General features: G+C 57.2%; 2 protein-coding genes across 4 annotated transcripts; one reads left to right on the top strand and one right to left on the bottom strand.

Moving 5' to 3' along the window:
• Positions 1-4070: 4070 nt before the first annotated feature.
• Positions 4071-6140, bottom strand: Bloc1s3 (biogenesis of lysosomal organelles complex 1 subunit 3). Of its 2 annotated transcripts, none has more exons than XM_021642179.2 (2): positions 5835-6140; positions 4071-5180 (listed from the first exon to the last, which is right to left on the bottom strand). In XM_021642179.2, the coding sequence occupies exon 2, from the start codon at positions 5169-5171 to the stop codon at positions 4581-4583; it is 591 nt and encodes a 196-aa protein (XP_021497854.1). In that variant the 5' UTR covers positions 5172-5180; positions 5835-6140; the 3' UTR covers positions 4071-4580. The 2 variants fall into 2 exon arrangements, with proteins under 2 accessions (XP_021497854.1, XP_060224402.1); XM_060368419.1 differs by lacking the exon at positions 5835-6140 and adding an exon at positions 5529-5828.
• A 43-nt stretch (positions 6141-6183) lies between these two features.
• Positions 6184-13465, top strand: Trappc6a (trafficking protein particle complex subunit 6A). 2 transcript variants are annotated; one of them, XM_060368401.1, is made up of 6 exons: positions 6184-6479; positions 11507-11571; positions 11728-11845; positions 12358-12441; positions 12562-12655; positions 13198-13465. In XM_060368401.1, the coding sequence occupies exons 1-6, from the start codon at positions 6285-6287 to the stop codon at positions 13227-13229; spliced, it is 588 nt and encodes a 195-aa protein (XP_060224384.1). In that variant the 5' UTR covers positions 6184-6284; the 3' UTR covers positions 13230-13465. The 2 variants fall into 2 exon arrangements, with proteins under 2 accessions (XP_060224384.1, XP_021497851.1); XM_021642176.2 differs by having other exon boundaries at positions 6192-6368.
• The last annotated feature ends 876 nt before the right edge of the window (positions 13466-14341 follow it).

Below are 14341 nucleotides of genomic sequence, written 5' to 3'. Positions count from 1 at the left end.
TCAGGGGATCCAGTGTCCTTTTCTGGCCTCCTCAGGCACCAGGCATGCACGTGGAACAGACATGCATATGGGCAAAACACCCACGCAGATAACGTTTTTTAAAACTAAAATAAATATTTTAAAACTAAAATAAAATAATCTCAGCACTCAGAGGTAGCGCCAGAAAGTGCTCCGAGTTAGAGGCCAGCCTGGTCTACAGATGAGTTCCAGGACAGCTCAGGCTACACAGAGAAACCCTGTCTCAAAAAAACCAGATATGGGGCTGGAGGGATGGCTCAGAGGTTAAGAGCACTGTATGTTCTTCTAAAGGTCCTGAGTTCAACTCCCAGTACCCACATGGTGGCTCACAACCATCTTTAGTGAGATCTGGTGCCCTCTGCTGGTGTGTAGGTGTACATGCGGGCAGAATACTGTATAAATAATAAATAAATAATCTGATAGGGGAAAACAAATGTGTATGTATGTGCATATGTTATGGTATGTATGTATGCACATATGCATGTATATATGTAGTAAAATTAACAAACAGCCTGGGGTGGTGGCACAGGTCAGGAGGCGAAGGGGCTCAAGGTAATCCCCAGGGCGTCTCTGGCCAGCCTCGGGTACCCTGACACCCTGCCTTACCTCCTCCAAAAATGAATTCCAATAAAACGAAGCTCATCCACGGGGTGCGGGGGGGGGGGGCGGTGGCCTATGCCTGTGATCCCAGCACTCAGGAGGCAGAGGTAATCCGGTCTCTGTGAGTTCAAGGCCAGCCTGGTGTACAAAGCGAGTCCAGGACAGCCAGGGCTACACAGAGAAACCCTGTCTCAAAAACAAAGCAAAGCAAAGGGAAACAAAACAAAACCAAAAACAAACAAACAAAACAAAAACAAGAGAGAGAGGAATTTTAGATCATCTCTAAGCTCCAGGTGGCAGCACTGCCCCCCACTCCAGGTAAGTAATTCTTTTTTTTTTTTTTTCTAAGTAATTTTCTGAGAAATTAGAACCAGAGAGTATGAAAGGTCAAGGAAGACAGGCTGTGGAGTCGGCACATCAGGAAGGGCAACAGCAGCGCGTCTCTTCGAGACCTCCAACAGAGGGCGGCAGAGAGCCAGGGAGCAGCCTGGGAAGAGGCTGCGCGTTAAGCGGGGTATCGCTGGGTACCGGCTTAATCATGCCTTGCAAGCCACAGACAGCGTTCACTGCGCCAGCGAGGCCTGCCGGGTCACTCCAGCCACCCAGGGAAGGAGACGGGCACGGGACTGCCTCCTGCGCAGATGGGGATACCCAGCCCGCTAATAGATACGGATACAGATCTCCCAGTGCCAGAAAGAGGCATGCGCTTTGCACTCCTGCTCTGGAGAAGGAATAGAAGGGCGAGGGGTCAGGCCCTCAGCCTACCCCGTCTCCATCCAGCACACACACCCCCTCTCCCCTAGCCCCAGCTACATCCCTGCACCAAGTATAGATTTTGCCTATGGCTGGTTCACCTCTAACTCGGACCCACCCAGGTCCTTTATGGAGACATCATCCAGCCCCAAACCCTATACCTATGTGTGTGTGCGCGCCCATATGTGCGAACGTGGATGTCGGAGTTGATTGCTGAGGGTCCTCTTCTGTGCCGCCACCCCCGCCCCCGGCCGCTGGCCTTGCTGTTTGACGTGTGGCCTCCCACTGAAGCGGAAGCTTGACTTTTCTGTTTGGACGGGTGGCCAGCGAGCTTTCAGGGTCTGTTTGTCTCCACCACCCTCGATGCTGAGTTCCAGGCGCTGGAAGCTGTGCCTGGCTTTTTACATGTGTGCTCCCAAAGCAAGTGCTCTCAGCCAGAGCCATTTTCTCAGCTCCACCTCGTTCTTGACCCAACGAGTACCCTAGTTTTTGCCTACCCCCTGGAGTGGAGGGTCATGGCTAGAGTCAATCCAGCACTTTGGATGCCAAGGCAGAAGGATTGCTGGTAGTTTGCGGGCAGTTGGCTACACAGTGAATTCAAAATCACCTTAGACTACATAGTGACATTTCAAGACCCTGTCTCGAAATAATACAACGCCCCTCCTCCTCCTTCCATGAAGCTTGTGTGTGCTGGTGAAGAAAGACAACAAGGCAGACACGATACAGGGGCAGCTGTCTTCCTTCCTGTTCCCGTTGCCTGGGTAAAATGCCTTGATAAGGGTTCATCCTGGCTCCCGGTCCATGGAGGAAGGTCAGGGTGCTAGGAGCTGGTTACATTGCTTCGTCACAGGAAAGACAAGCTGCCACTCGGGCCGCTTTCTCTGTCTGCTCCAGGATCCTAGCCAGGGAATGGAAGGCCCTGAGGTGGGCAGGTCTTCCTGCTTCAGTTAAGGAGCTGCAGAGACCCCCGCAGGCAGGCCAGAGGTGAGTCTCCTGGCTGACTCCAAATTTGGTCAAGCTGACAGTCAACCCCAGGCATGCCTGTCTTTTTCTCTTATTGTCATGCTTAAAGTCTATATTGAAATTTCTTTTCAGAAGTGAACTGCCATGTGTAAGCACCAGGACCTGTGTGGCAATGCATGTCTGTGACCCTGATCCTGGGGGTGGGGGGTGAGAACAGGAGAATCCCAGGGGCTGGACAGTGGGTTGCTCTAACTAAAGCAGGAAGCTTCGGGGTCAGAGAGACCCTGCCTCAAAAACTAAGGTGGCTAGGTGCGGCTAAGCACTGTGGGAAGAGGGGCTGCCTGGCCTCCAGCCTGTCTAGGTTTTGTGAGAGGGGGAATTTGCGGGGCAGTGGCCACGCCAGTCCAGCTAAACTCCTGCCCTCCAGGCGTGGTGAGAGAGCATCTCGGCGACAACACCTAGTGATAATAGCACCAATAATAAACAGACCGCAGATGACTTTCCTGTGTCAACCCCATGCTCAAATTCCTTCCCCGGGGAGGCTAGGCAATGGCGGCCCCTCCCCTACAGTTGAAGAGACCAACAGAGACACCATTCCACCCAAGCTGACTCAAGGCTCAGTTAAGAGCAGGGCGGATGAGGGCTTCAGAGCAGGGGCAGCCACACTGGAAAGTCCGCACACAGGAGGGACGATGGCTTCCCCATGGCTGTGTGCACCCCACCGCTGCTGGGGAGGAGTGGCTAGACACTTAGGTGAGCTCAGAAGACCCCCTCACCTTTCCTTCCGCAAGGGAAGCCAAAGGTCAACAGGGCTGTGGTGGTCTCTGCAGCGGGCACAGCAGAGCTTCCGGAGAGGGCGAGGCTTGGAGGACAGGCTGGTACTCGACCTCCCTGGTACATGGGCCCTTGCATGCACGAGCACATCTGTATACAGGCCCAGGCACACCTGCTTATACACAGGAACACCTGCACACACGAAGGCAGGTCTGACGACACAAGGACACACCTGACTATGCAGGCACACCTGCATATACCACATGTCCTAAGGCGGAGAATCAAGACAGCTCATGTCAACCTTTAGCCTTCACACGCACATCCATGGGCGAGCACACACGTACATGCACACAATTCCCCCCCACCCCCACCCCCACCCCGAGACAGGGTTTCCCTGCATAGTCCTGGCTGTCCTAGAATTCACTCTTAGACCGGCCTGGCCTGGAACTCAGAGGTCTGCCTGCCTCTGCCCTCACAGTGCTGGGGCTGAAGGTGTGACCCACCACTGACTGGCATGGGCCAGTGATGGTTTTTTGGGGGGAGGGGTGTCTTTGTTGTTATTTGGTCTCTTTTTTTCAGAGCTGAGGATCGAACTCAGGGTCTTGCCCTTGCTAAGCAACCACTGGGCTAAATCCCCAACCCCTCCCCCAAATCTTAAACAAACAAACAACCTAATTGTAGTTAAATGTCATGTCGGAATTAGGGAGGAAGATCTTGGAAAGGGACAGCGATAACTCAGACTGAGCTAGCTTCCTTGCTCCTTTTGGAGAGGGATACTAGGAACTGCACCCAGGGCCGCCCATACTCCAAACCCCTGCGCTGCAGCCTCACCCCACCACCCAAGTTCTCTCCCTTTAAAGGTCAGAGAATCCTCATTGACACGAGATTAAAAAGCCAGGAGCCAAACAAGCAAAAAGAAACTGTTACCCGCGGTGCCCATAGAGGTCAGAAAGCTGAGTCCATTTAAGCATCCAGAAAGTCACTGTTTGTATTTGGTCCTGTCTTACAGCGACTGGAATACCAGGGGTTGCTGGCCTGGACCAAGCGCCCGATGGGGTCAGATGGGCTCCACTGTGGCCTAGCTTGATCTGCACCAGGCCACAGCGCTCTGTGGCGTAGGTCTCCTTGGGTCAAAGGCGGTCATGATTTGCGGGATGTAAACTGGAGGGCGCCACCGCCACCCCCAGCCTAAACCCAGGGATGGTCCACCAAAGCAAGCAAAGCCCAGCCCAGTCTAAAAGGAAAGCTGGAGTTAGGGAGGAGTGAAGGGGTGAAGGCTAAGCCACGGAGTCTTCAGGATGAGGAATCCCCGAATTGTGCTAAGAATATAATCGGGCCAAACCCACGACGTAGCCAGGACTCGGTGCCTGTCGGCATAAACCAATTACATTGGAGGCCATGGTGACCCAGGATCAAAGAGTCCGATGCCACGGGTGGCACCAGGTGGCAGGGGGAAGGCACTAGGTGTCAGCCTAGGCTCTCCGTCCCGGGTCTTCATCCGGCTCGATGCCCGGCACCCCTCGTATGTCCGGCAGCAGGCGACAGCCAGCCACGATGTCCAGGCGCTCTGCGAGCGCACAGAGATCCCCGCGCGCCAGGCGCACGCTGTGGGCGGCCGCCAGCCCGGTGGCCTGGGCAGCCGCCAGCCTCCCGGCCAGGGCGGCCACATCGCGGCCAGCACGGCGGTACACGCCGCTCACCGCCGCCGCCACGTCGTGGTCCAGGCGCGTCTGGCTGTCCGCCAGCCGGAGCTGCAGCAGCGAGCGCGGAGGCGCTGCGACAGGGGTCTCCTCGGAGCCCCACGTTTCCAGCACCTCACGCTGCACCACGAGCGGAGGCAGGTCGCCCGGCAAGGCCGTGGGCTCGGGCTCCGGCTCCGAGTCGGTCTCCGCCGCCTCCCCGGCCACACGCAGCCCCGTGGGCCGGCCTCGCATCGGGCCCGAGGGACCCAGGTACAACTCCTCCTCTTCCGATGAGGACGCAGACAGCTCCGAGTCGGTCTCCGCCGCTTCCCCGGGCACCACGGTCCCCGGCCTCCGCCGCCGACTCTGGGACGAGGCCATGACGCGGAGCTGGAGGAGGGGAGCGCACGGACGTGAGGTCCCAGTCCCTCCACCGCCACCCCCAGCCAGTTCTGATTTGGGCTCAGTTTCCTCTTGTGCACATGTGGATTGGAATTCTGAACCTCAGTATCCTTTCTGTGCACACCAGGGAAACCGAGGACCGGCCGAGCCTTGGAGCTAGGTACCGCCAGATGGCTCAGCGGTGGAAAGGCTTGAAGCCAAGCCTCGCGCCGTGAGTTCGATCCCCGGGGCACACACAATGAAAGGCGCTAACCGAGGCCCGCCGAGTTGTCCTCTGACTTCTACACGCGTGCTGTGGAACGCACGTGCACACACACACACTAAATAAGTACATACAATAATAACGCCTTTAATCCCCAGCACAGGAGGCAGTGGCAGGCAGAGCTCTGTGAGCTCGAGGCCAGCCTGGTCTCAAACTCACAGTCCTCTCGGACCAACCAGAGCTGCGCGGTGAGACCCCGTCGATTGTAAAATGCTTTTGTAAAAAGCCCTGTGACCGAGCGTTCCCAGGGTCCGCCAGCATGGCCACGCCCTCCACCGTCCTCCAGGCCGGCGAGCAGGCAGCAGGCGGACCCAGGAGGGACGTCCGCCCGAGGGGACACTAACGGGAACCACCGCCACCTCAGTCCCGGAAGGCCATACCAGGTCTGCGGAGCTCCGGGCCCTAGGGATCGCCGCCTGGCGGAAGTGAGGCGCTGTCCCCGCGGGGGGGTCACGTGAGCCGAGGGCCGGCCAATAGGAAGGCGGTTAGGCAACCCGCTTCCGCGTTGCGGGTTTAGGACCATCAATTAATTGACTTATCTTGGAAGATTCCGTGGGGCGCATGATCCCATTTCTTCCCCGTCACGCGAACTAGAGACTCAGCCAATGGGGACGTCCGAAGACTCGGAGACGGCGGGGGACGCGAAGTACGGGCGGAAGACGTCAACGTGCCAGAACCTGGGCTTGCTGGACCCGCCCCCCGGCTTCCCCGCCCTCCCCGGCCGCAGGGAGGCGGGGCTTGGCAGAGTACCAATCAGAGCGCGCCTGCCGGGCGCACCAGGCGAGCGGGCCGTAAGCGTTGCTTGCGAGCGAGGGGCGCGAGGCGGGCGCATGGCGGACCCGGTGCTGTTCGAGTTTCTGCACACCGAGATGGTTGCCGAGCTGTGGGCCCCGGACCCGGACCCTGGCTGGGGGGTGAGCGGCACGCCGTGGCCTCGGGGTGACTTCTCCGCGGAGAAGCGGGGTGCGATCGAGCTTTCCCGGCCGGTCGCTGCTGAGGCGGTGCGACGTGACTGGGGGCCATGGGTCAGTTGAGGGGCCTGGGCCTGGTGAGCCGTCGGTAATTAGGGTAATTGGCAGTTGTCGGGCGGGGAGCAGGACTCGCCTCACCTCTCAGTGTGCAGCTCAACGTCTTGATCTCCCCGTCCTTCCGTTTCCCCCTGAGAAAATGCACCCTAAGCTTACCCCTCCCTGCCCCCGCTGCCTGTGTGCCCGTGGGAGCCGGGACCGAGCCTGTGCAGATCCCGTGCACCCCAGCACACAGTGGGTCTTTTAGTGTGCGTTTGCCCCAGCAGTGAGTAAAGACACCCCACCCGGTGATGTGGAGGGCGGTGCCGGGATCACTGCTGCTACCACTGACGTGTTCCTTTGTGTTGACCTGGGTGTCACACTCCCATTGTCCTGGGTCTTCACACCATCCCGGGGAGGTCAGCCTGACCTTTTTATCTGGGCCAGGAAGAGGCTGCTTTGCGCTGAGGCCATGCTGTGGGGGGGGGGAGGGCGGGGGGGGCTTCCAGCCTTCACTGTGTTACCTTGACTCTCAATAAAGGGTTTTAAATTGCTCTCTGTGAGTCTACAGTGATGTGAGGTTGGTGGTGGCGGCGGCGGTGGCGGGACTCCTAGCTCCTTCTGCTGCCGCTGACTGTTTCCATACTGGGGTCCCACAGCAGACAACAGTGTTAGAGGGAGTGTGGCCTGAGCATCAGGCCTCAGGAACCTCCCAGCCTCTATAGGCTACATGGCAGCTGTCATGGCTTCCTCCCAATCCTTGCGTGTGGGAGTTCAAGACCTGCTGTAGAGACTGCCCTGCCCCCTCTTTCTGGTTTTTCTTCCCTGAGCACCCCCACCCGCCCCCACACAGGTGGTCCTTGAAGCAGGTTTTCACCGTACAGCCCAGCTGGCCTCTGGCGCGCCTCTGCCCGGAACGTGCTGGGATTATAGGCGTGCAGACACCAAACCGACTTCCTCACTCTCTTATGCCTTCTCTGACTTGGGGAATGCCCTCCTTCCTGTGTCTGGTTTGCATGCTGTGTCCCCAGTGTGGTACACCCACGGAGTCAGGGCCTTTCACTTTACACACTATTCTAGTCTCAAACTCATGATCCTCCTACCTACACTTCCCAAGTGCTGGGATTGAAGGCAGATTATTTCTTTTAATTACATCTGTAATGATTATTTACAAACGTTTTTTAAAACTTCCTAAGCAGTACGGTATAACTATATAGCAATTACATTGTATTAGCATTATAATCATCTAGAGAGGATTTACAATCTATAAGAAGGCTAGGGTATAGCTCAGTGGTAGAGCCCCTGCCTAGAATCCCCCAGTGAGGGGCTGGGGTGTGGCTCAGGGGTAGAGCCCCTGCCTAGAATCACCCAAAGAGGGGCTGGGGGCATGGCTCAATGATAGAGCTCCTGCCTAGAACCTCCAGTGAGAAGCTAGGTTCTATCCTCAAGCACAACAAAATAAAACAAGGTCTGTGGGAGAGTACGTGTGGGCTATATGCAAACACTCCATTTAATAAAATGGACTTTTGCAATTTTACCTGTGGAGGTCAAGTGCTCAGGTTCTCAAAACAGCACTTGAGGCGAATGACTTGTCTTGGTTTTCAGGTCTGGGGCTTGGAAGAAGGTCCTGGTGTTTTGGGAAGCTGCATAGGCCTTAGGGAGAGTCCAAACCAAACACTCATTCCTTACCCAGAGTTTACCTGTGGGTAGGGGCCTGCCCAACCCAGCTGCTCTTTGCTCTGCACAGTGCTTCATTTCTTCCAACACTGAGCACATTCTAGCACCCTCTCTGTGTATTGCCTCCTGTTCTTTCCACCCGTGATCATGTGTGGGCAGGCCTAGAAATGCACTGACGGCCTGGGCTCTGGTCTGTGCATAGGGGCAGCAGAGTCCTGCTTTGTCTCCTTCAGGAGAATAAAGAGACTCAAAATATCCAAGAGCCTGTGGAGGCCGTGACATCTCCGCGTCTGCCGAGATGGCTGTGGTGGGGGTAGCTCCCTCTGTCCGTCTCTCCTGCCTCTTCTCCCTCTCTCCCTTTATGTCTTTCCCGCTGCACCCTTGCATTCTGTTGTCTCCTCACCCCTGCCCTCCTGCTACTCCAGTCTTTTCAGTTCAGCAGATACTTAATTGACCCTTGCCCAGGGGCAGGCAGAGGAAGGCCAGAAGTGAGCACAGCTGTGTCTCTGTAACCGTCACTGTGAGTGGGTAGTGCCTTGAGCTTCATTGCACATGAGGGAAGCTGAGGCCACCGAATCTAGGTCACACATCCAGCTGTCCATCCCAGGGTGTGTGAGGTCTGTGGAAGGAGAACTTGCGCTTGCTGGTGACCCCGCTGGCCCTGTGTGCTCTTGGCTAGGCTGGTGGGCCTGCTGTGCATGGTCATGCATCTGCAACCAGGGTGTCTGGGGCACCTGCTGGATACCTGAATGGCAGACGAGCTCTGGAGAATATCAGGGAGCCTGAGACACAGAGTTGGCCTTTCCTTGTCACCATAGGAGATCCTGCCAAGGACACAGATGTGTTCCTTTGCAGTTAGAGCTGGCTTGAACTCTGAGCGAGCAATGGCCATCAGGGCCCCCAGGCTGACCGCCAGGCTATTCTAGGTTCTAGAGCCTTAGGACACAGCCACCTCCTTTACAGGGTTCTCCAGCCAATGGCTTCATTCACATTGGCTGGGGACTGTCACCTCCTTTGATGGACACAGGCGCTATGCAGGGTGTCACAGTGAGACTTACGTTGACTTGTGGCTTGAATTCCCCCGAGCATCCCAAGGGATGGAGTACCAGGACTACCTTCCTTTCACACACCAAGAAACTGAGATGCAGACACTCAGCGCCACCCCATCTTCCTGACCTCTCTAAATCTGGGAAGGTCAATCTCCACCCAGACACTCGGAGCACCAGATAATTCCAGTTCCCAGCTGAAGTCAACTGATAGAGCAGGGATCTCGTGCCCGTCACCCTCCGGGCCTGGGGGGATGGGGAGTGCCCTGCCCCCATCAGCATCTATCTTCTGCCCAGATCTACCATCAAAGCCAGGCCCTCCTCCTAGGAAGCCAGCTGAGCACCCCCACTTCCTAGGGGAAGCCGAATCATCTCTGCCTGTTTGGGTGAGGCCCGGCTCCTCAGTGGGCCACCGCATGAGTGTGGAGATCAGAGACAGCTTGTTGGTTTTGAAGTGGTTTCCCTCTCTAGACCAGGCTGGCCTGGAATTCACTGCGTACACTAGGCTGGCCTCAAACTCAGTTACCTGCCTCCTGGGTCCTGAGATTAAAGGCGTGCACCACTGCACCAGGTCAGAGGACGACTTCTGAGGTCACTTCTCTCCTGCCTCTGTGAGATCCCAGAATGTGACTGAGGTCTTCAGGCTTGGCAGCAAGCACCTTTGCCACCGAGCCATTTTGCTGGCTTGCTTTGATTTTGTTTGTTTTTGTTTTTTTGAGACAAGGTCTCCCTCTGTAGATCAGGCTAGGCTTAAGCTCACAGAGGTCCACCCATCTCTGCCTCTGGAGTACTGCAGTTAAAGGTGTGCACCACCACACCCAGCCTTTTGGGGGGATGGAGGGCTTGAGGCAGAGTCTCAGTCTGTAGCCCCAGCTGGCCTTGAGTTTCTAATTCTTCTGTCTCAGCCTCCTAGGTGCTGCGATCATGGGCTTGTACCACTGTGCCTGGCTAACACCTTGATTTGAAATGTGGGTGCCCTTCATCCAGGCCTGGTGGTGTAGTTTTATCTATGTCAGTTCTTCTACCTCCTTCCAGCCATAGGTAGGAGAGAAAGAAGGTTAGAAAGGAAAGGAGATATAGACGTCTTTAGACTTAGTTTCTTGGGGCCAGCTTAATCTTTGTAGTCAGGATTTCCAGTGGTCCAGCAAACACAGCAGGACAACCAGCACCAGCGCTGAGCAGCAGGGAGAGCAGCAGCCATCTTCTTCCTCTGAGCCCCAGCCCCTCTCTGGGTACTGACGTTTATACCCTCTCAGAGTCCTCAAAAATCAAACTGTCTGCAGCTGGCAAAGATTACGTCCCTCTCAGAGCATGAGGCAATCAGAGTTAACAGCTGTGGGCAAAGAGGCCCATATCCCATACCTGGGATTAAAACAAAAACATGTTTACATAACTGAGTTTTAAAGAAACCAAAGCTTCCACTACACAGGCCCCACCCCCACCCCCACCCCGCACTGAGCTGGCATTTTGTTTGAATGTGGTGGTACTGGGGTAGGATTGAATGCAAGGTCTCAGGCCTACGAGGTGGGTGCCTTACTACCGAGTCACGCCCCCAACCCATTTTTGTAACTGAGATGGCCTCTTGTAGCCCAGGCTGGCTTCAGCTCACTGTGCTGTTGAGGGTGACCTCATGCTTCTGGTCCTCCCACCTCCAACCCAGCCTCCCTGGTGACAGGCCTGCAGTTGCTCTAGGGCAGCTCTTTTTTTTTTTTTTTTAAGTTTTATTTATTGTGTATACAGTTCTGCCTGCATTTGTGCCTGCACGCCAGAAGAGGGCACCAGATCTCATTATAGATGGTTGTGAGCCACCGTGTGGTTGCTGGGAATTGAACTCAGGACCTCTGAAAGAACAGTGCTCTTAACCCCTGAGCCATCTCCTCCAGCTCGCTAGGGGCACTTTTTAACCCTTCAGAGCCTGTTTCCACCCATGAAGTACAGCGTGCATTAGCCACCCGGCTTTAGCCCCTGCCCCACCCCCACCCCAGTCCCCCACATTGAAGACAAGCAGCGCAGTTTTCTCATGAGTGCCTGGATCAGCAGACCTGCTCAGCCCCTGGCTGCTGCCTTCTCTGGTTGGGTGTTTTTGCTGGCCACTGACGGCCTAGGTGAACTTGGCAGCTAGGCCCCAGGCTCACAAGGACAACATGGCTCAGGGCAGATAAGAGGGCTGGGGTCAGGGACCCACCTGGCCAGGAGACCGGCACAGCTTCCAGGAATCCGATAGAAGGATCTGGAAGCTGAGCTTTCCTGGCCAAGGGAAGAAAGAACTGGGGAAGAAACCTGTGCGGCACACTCCTGAGATTCCCTTTCTTGGCCTTCTAGGGAAAGAAGAGCCTGTCAGTCCTGGAGGGCCTCGGCTTCCGCGTGGGCCAGGCTCTGGGTGAGAGGTGAGAGCGAGCCCCGCCTGCCCTCCTCTGCCGCCTGGGAGGGTGGGCAGACCTGAAGTTGGGTTCCTGTTGGCAGGACCCAGGGTGGGGAAGCTCTCTCTCGTGGGCCCACACATGGACAGGGTGGGCCTGGCTTCGCTCCACACCCTCATCCAGGCTGCCCCGGGAGACCCTGGCCTTTAGGGAGGAGCTAGATGCCCTCAAGTTCCTATGCAAAGACCTGTGGGCGGCCATGTTCCAAAAGCACATGGATGGACTCCGCACCAACCACCAGGTGGGTGTGTGAGCTGGCCGGCCCACCCTAGCACCTGCTTCCAGGTTGGGGGCAGCGGAGACCCCACAAGGGACCGTCGCCGTGGGCCCACTGGGGGCTAGGAGACAGGAACCCCCTCTTGGAGGCCCTGAGCAGCACTAGGCTGCAGCAGGGTGGCGGGGCTGTTTCTTCCCCTTCAGCCTGCCTCTCGGGAGTGAGCCTTACACAGGCAGCTAGTGGCCTTGGCGTGACCATTCTTGTCCCGGGTTTGTGTCTGTCCCTGTTGAACACCCACCCACACTGTGCCCATTCCCCGCCGTCACCTCAGGGTCAGGGACTTCCGCTTCTCCCAGCACCCCTGATAGGCCACGTGGCCAGCAGGACGGCCCACGAGCTCCTGGGTGCCCAGGCCTTCCGTGCTCTGAAGGATCGGATGCTGGGGGTGTGGGGGTGTGGAGGTGTGGGGGTCCTTTGTCCCTTGGATCTTCTCTCCCCTGTCAGTGTCCAGCCTCCATGCTCTTTTCTCTTGCCAGGGGACCTATGTGCTGCAGGACAACAGCTTTCCCCTCCTCATCACCATGGGCTCAGGGCCACAGTATCTAGAGGAAGCCCCCAAGGTATTGGGGGAGGGACAGGAATGCCCATCTGTCCACCCCGCTAGGCCTCTCCTGGGGCTGGGGCCTGGCGTCCCCTCTTCCCAGAGTGCACTTTGTCTCCCCACCCCCACCCCATCTCAGTTCCTGGCCTTCACCTGCGGGCTTCTGTGCGGCGCCCTCCATACGCTGGGTTTCCAGAGCCTGGTCACTGCCTCCGTGGCTTCCCTGCCCGCCTGTAAGTCACTGGGGGAGGGTGCTTTGCGTCTCCGACTCAGGCTTTGGGGCTCCCCATCCTCGGTGCCTCATCAGGGTTGGGAAGGCCAAGCCACCTCTGACATGAAATTTGAGGCCCATAGACAGGTAACGTGAGTGGATCCATGTGCCCAGCCTGCATCCCTGGGGTTCCTCTAAGAAGATGCCACAGAGACCCCAGCGGGGCAGCTCAGATACCCTGGCCAGGCTCCTAACGGCTCTGGAGCCTGGATTCCACCATCTGCTATAGACCCCATGATACAGCTGCACCTGAGACGGAACATCACCACCACACCCTCTCCCCCCTCCCCGCCTAGACCACTGCCACCCCTGCCTGTCACTGTGGGGACCTGGGCCAAATGAGCAGGACACGTCTGGAGCTCAGGCCAGCCTTCCTGCCTCCTGCATGTTCAGCCACCTGCCCCATGGGCTGGATGCAGGCTGGCTGGGTGGGGCAGTGCCCCTGGGACCCACACACTGCCAGGGTCTGCTCACGGGCTTTCTGTGCGGGCCCTTCCGTTTCAGGTAAATTCCAGGTGGTAATCCAGAAGTCCTGAGAAGCGCTCTTGCCCTGTCCTGACTTCAACCTCGGGAGACGGTGGCGCCTTGGCCCTGCCCAGGTGCTCACCCTTGCAGATGGCCTCAGAGCTGGAGCTCCCAGGCTTTGAGGTCACACGTGCTTCAGACAAGGAAATGCAGGCTGGAGGGTCTCAGGAGGCCAGGGATGGGCATAGAGGGACATTAGGACATCACCCAGATGACAAATGCTCAATAAAGGTTCTTTCTGTGGCAACAGATCTGTGCAGTGACTTACACACGTCCCTCCTCCCGCACCTGTGAGCCCTGGGGACACCTGGCCCAGCTCGCGGCTCTGCCAGCCAACAAGTCTGGGGCTGCCCTCCGCCAAGCAGGACACAGTGAATGCAGCCTCACCCTGCCGCCTCCTGGTTGTGTCTGTAGCATGTGGGGGCTGCCTTGGACCCGAGCCTGGGCTCTGCTGCCCACTGCTGCTCGGGTAAGCACCAGGCCCGGGGACGGCAAGCTGAGGTGGGGCTGAGACCCGGAGTGGAGGGACCAAGGGCCACCGGCTCTTTTGTTAATTTTCCTGTGCCTGTGTGTGCTGAATCCAGTCTTCTGTAAGATCAGTGAGCACTGCTAACTACTGAGCCATCACTCCAAATCTCCCACCCCTAAGACAAGGATTCTCGCTGTGGGACAGATGGTTCAGGAGTTGAGAGCGCTTGTTGCTCTTGCTGAGGACACAGATTTGACCCAGCCCCACACAGTGCTTCACTCTAGCTCCATAACTGCAGCTCCAGGCATCTGGTGCCCTGTTCTGACCTCACGTAAACGAAAACAAAACATCCATACACATCAAATGACTTAAGAAGACAAGGTCTCATTACGTATAGCTCTGGCCTTGAACTCAGGTATGTGCTGCCAGGATCAGCTGGGGCCTCTGTGAAGCCTGGTCCACCCCTCCCCCATGCCCTACAACTACACTCCTTGTTCCCCAGTTCGCATAGTGAGCGCCTCCCTGCCGACCTCCACCCTGTACCCTTCCCAGGACCCCGCAGCCGGGATCTCTGCCCTTCTCTGCTGCACAAGCTTAGCGAGCAGGAGCTGCCACCCCACGGCTCGCCTCCCAGGGAGCCAGGGGACACTCCCT

Source organism: Meriones unguiculatus, chromosome 1 (assembly GCF_030254825.1).
Source record: "Meriones unguiculatus strain TT.TT164.6M chromosome 1, Bangor_MerUng_6.1, whole genome shotgun sequence".
NCBI classification, from domain to species: domain Eukaryota; kingdom Metazoa; phylum Chordata; class Mammalia; order Rodentia; family Muridae; genus Meriones; species Meriones unguiculatus.
Note: the sequence above shows the minus strand (reverse complement) of the source record. Positions and strands in the feature narration are given on the sequence as shown.

Coding starts and splice junctions, on each gene's coding strand:
- Bloc1s3 (XM_021642179.2), bottom strand. CDS start 5,171: ATGGCCTCGTCCCAGAGTCGGCGGCGGAGGCCGGGGACCGTGGTGCCC.
- Trappc6a (XM_060368401.1), top strand. CDS start 6,285: ATGGCGGACCCGGTGCTGTTCGAGTTTCTGCACACCGAGATGGTTGCC. Junction 6,480..11,506: donor GACGTGACTGGGGGCCATGG/GTCAGTTGAGGG, acceptor TTGGCCTTCTAG/GGAAAGAAGAGCCTGTCAGT. Junction 12,442..12,561: donor ATCTAGAGGAAGCCCCCAAG/GTATTGGGGGAG, acceptor ACCCCATCTCAG/TTCCTGGCCTTCACCTGCGG.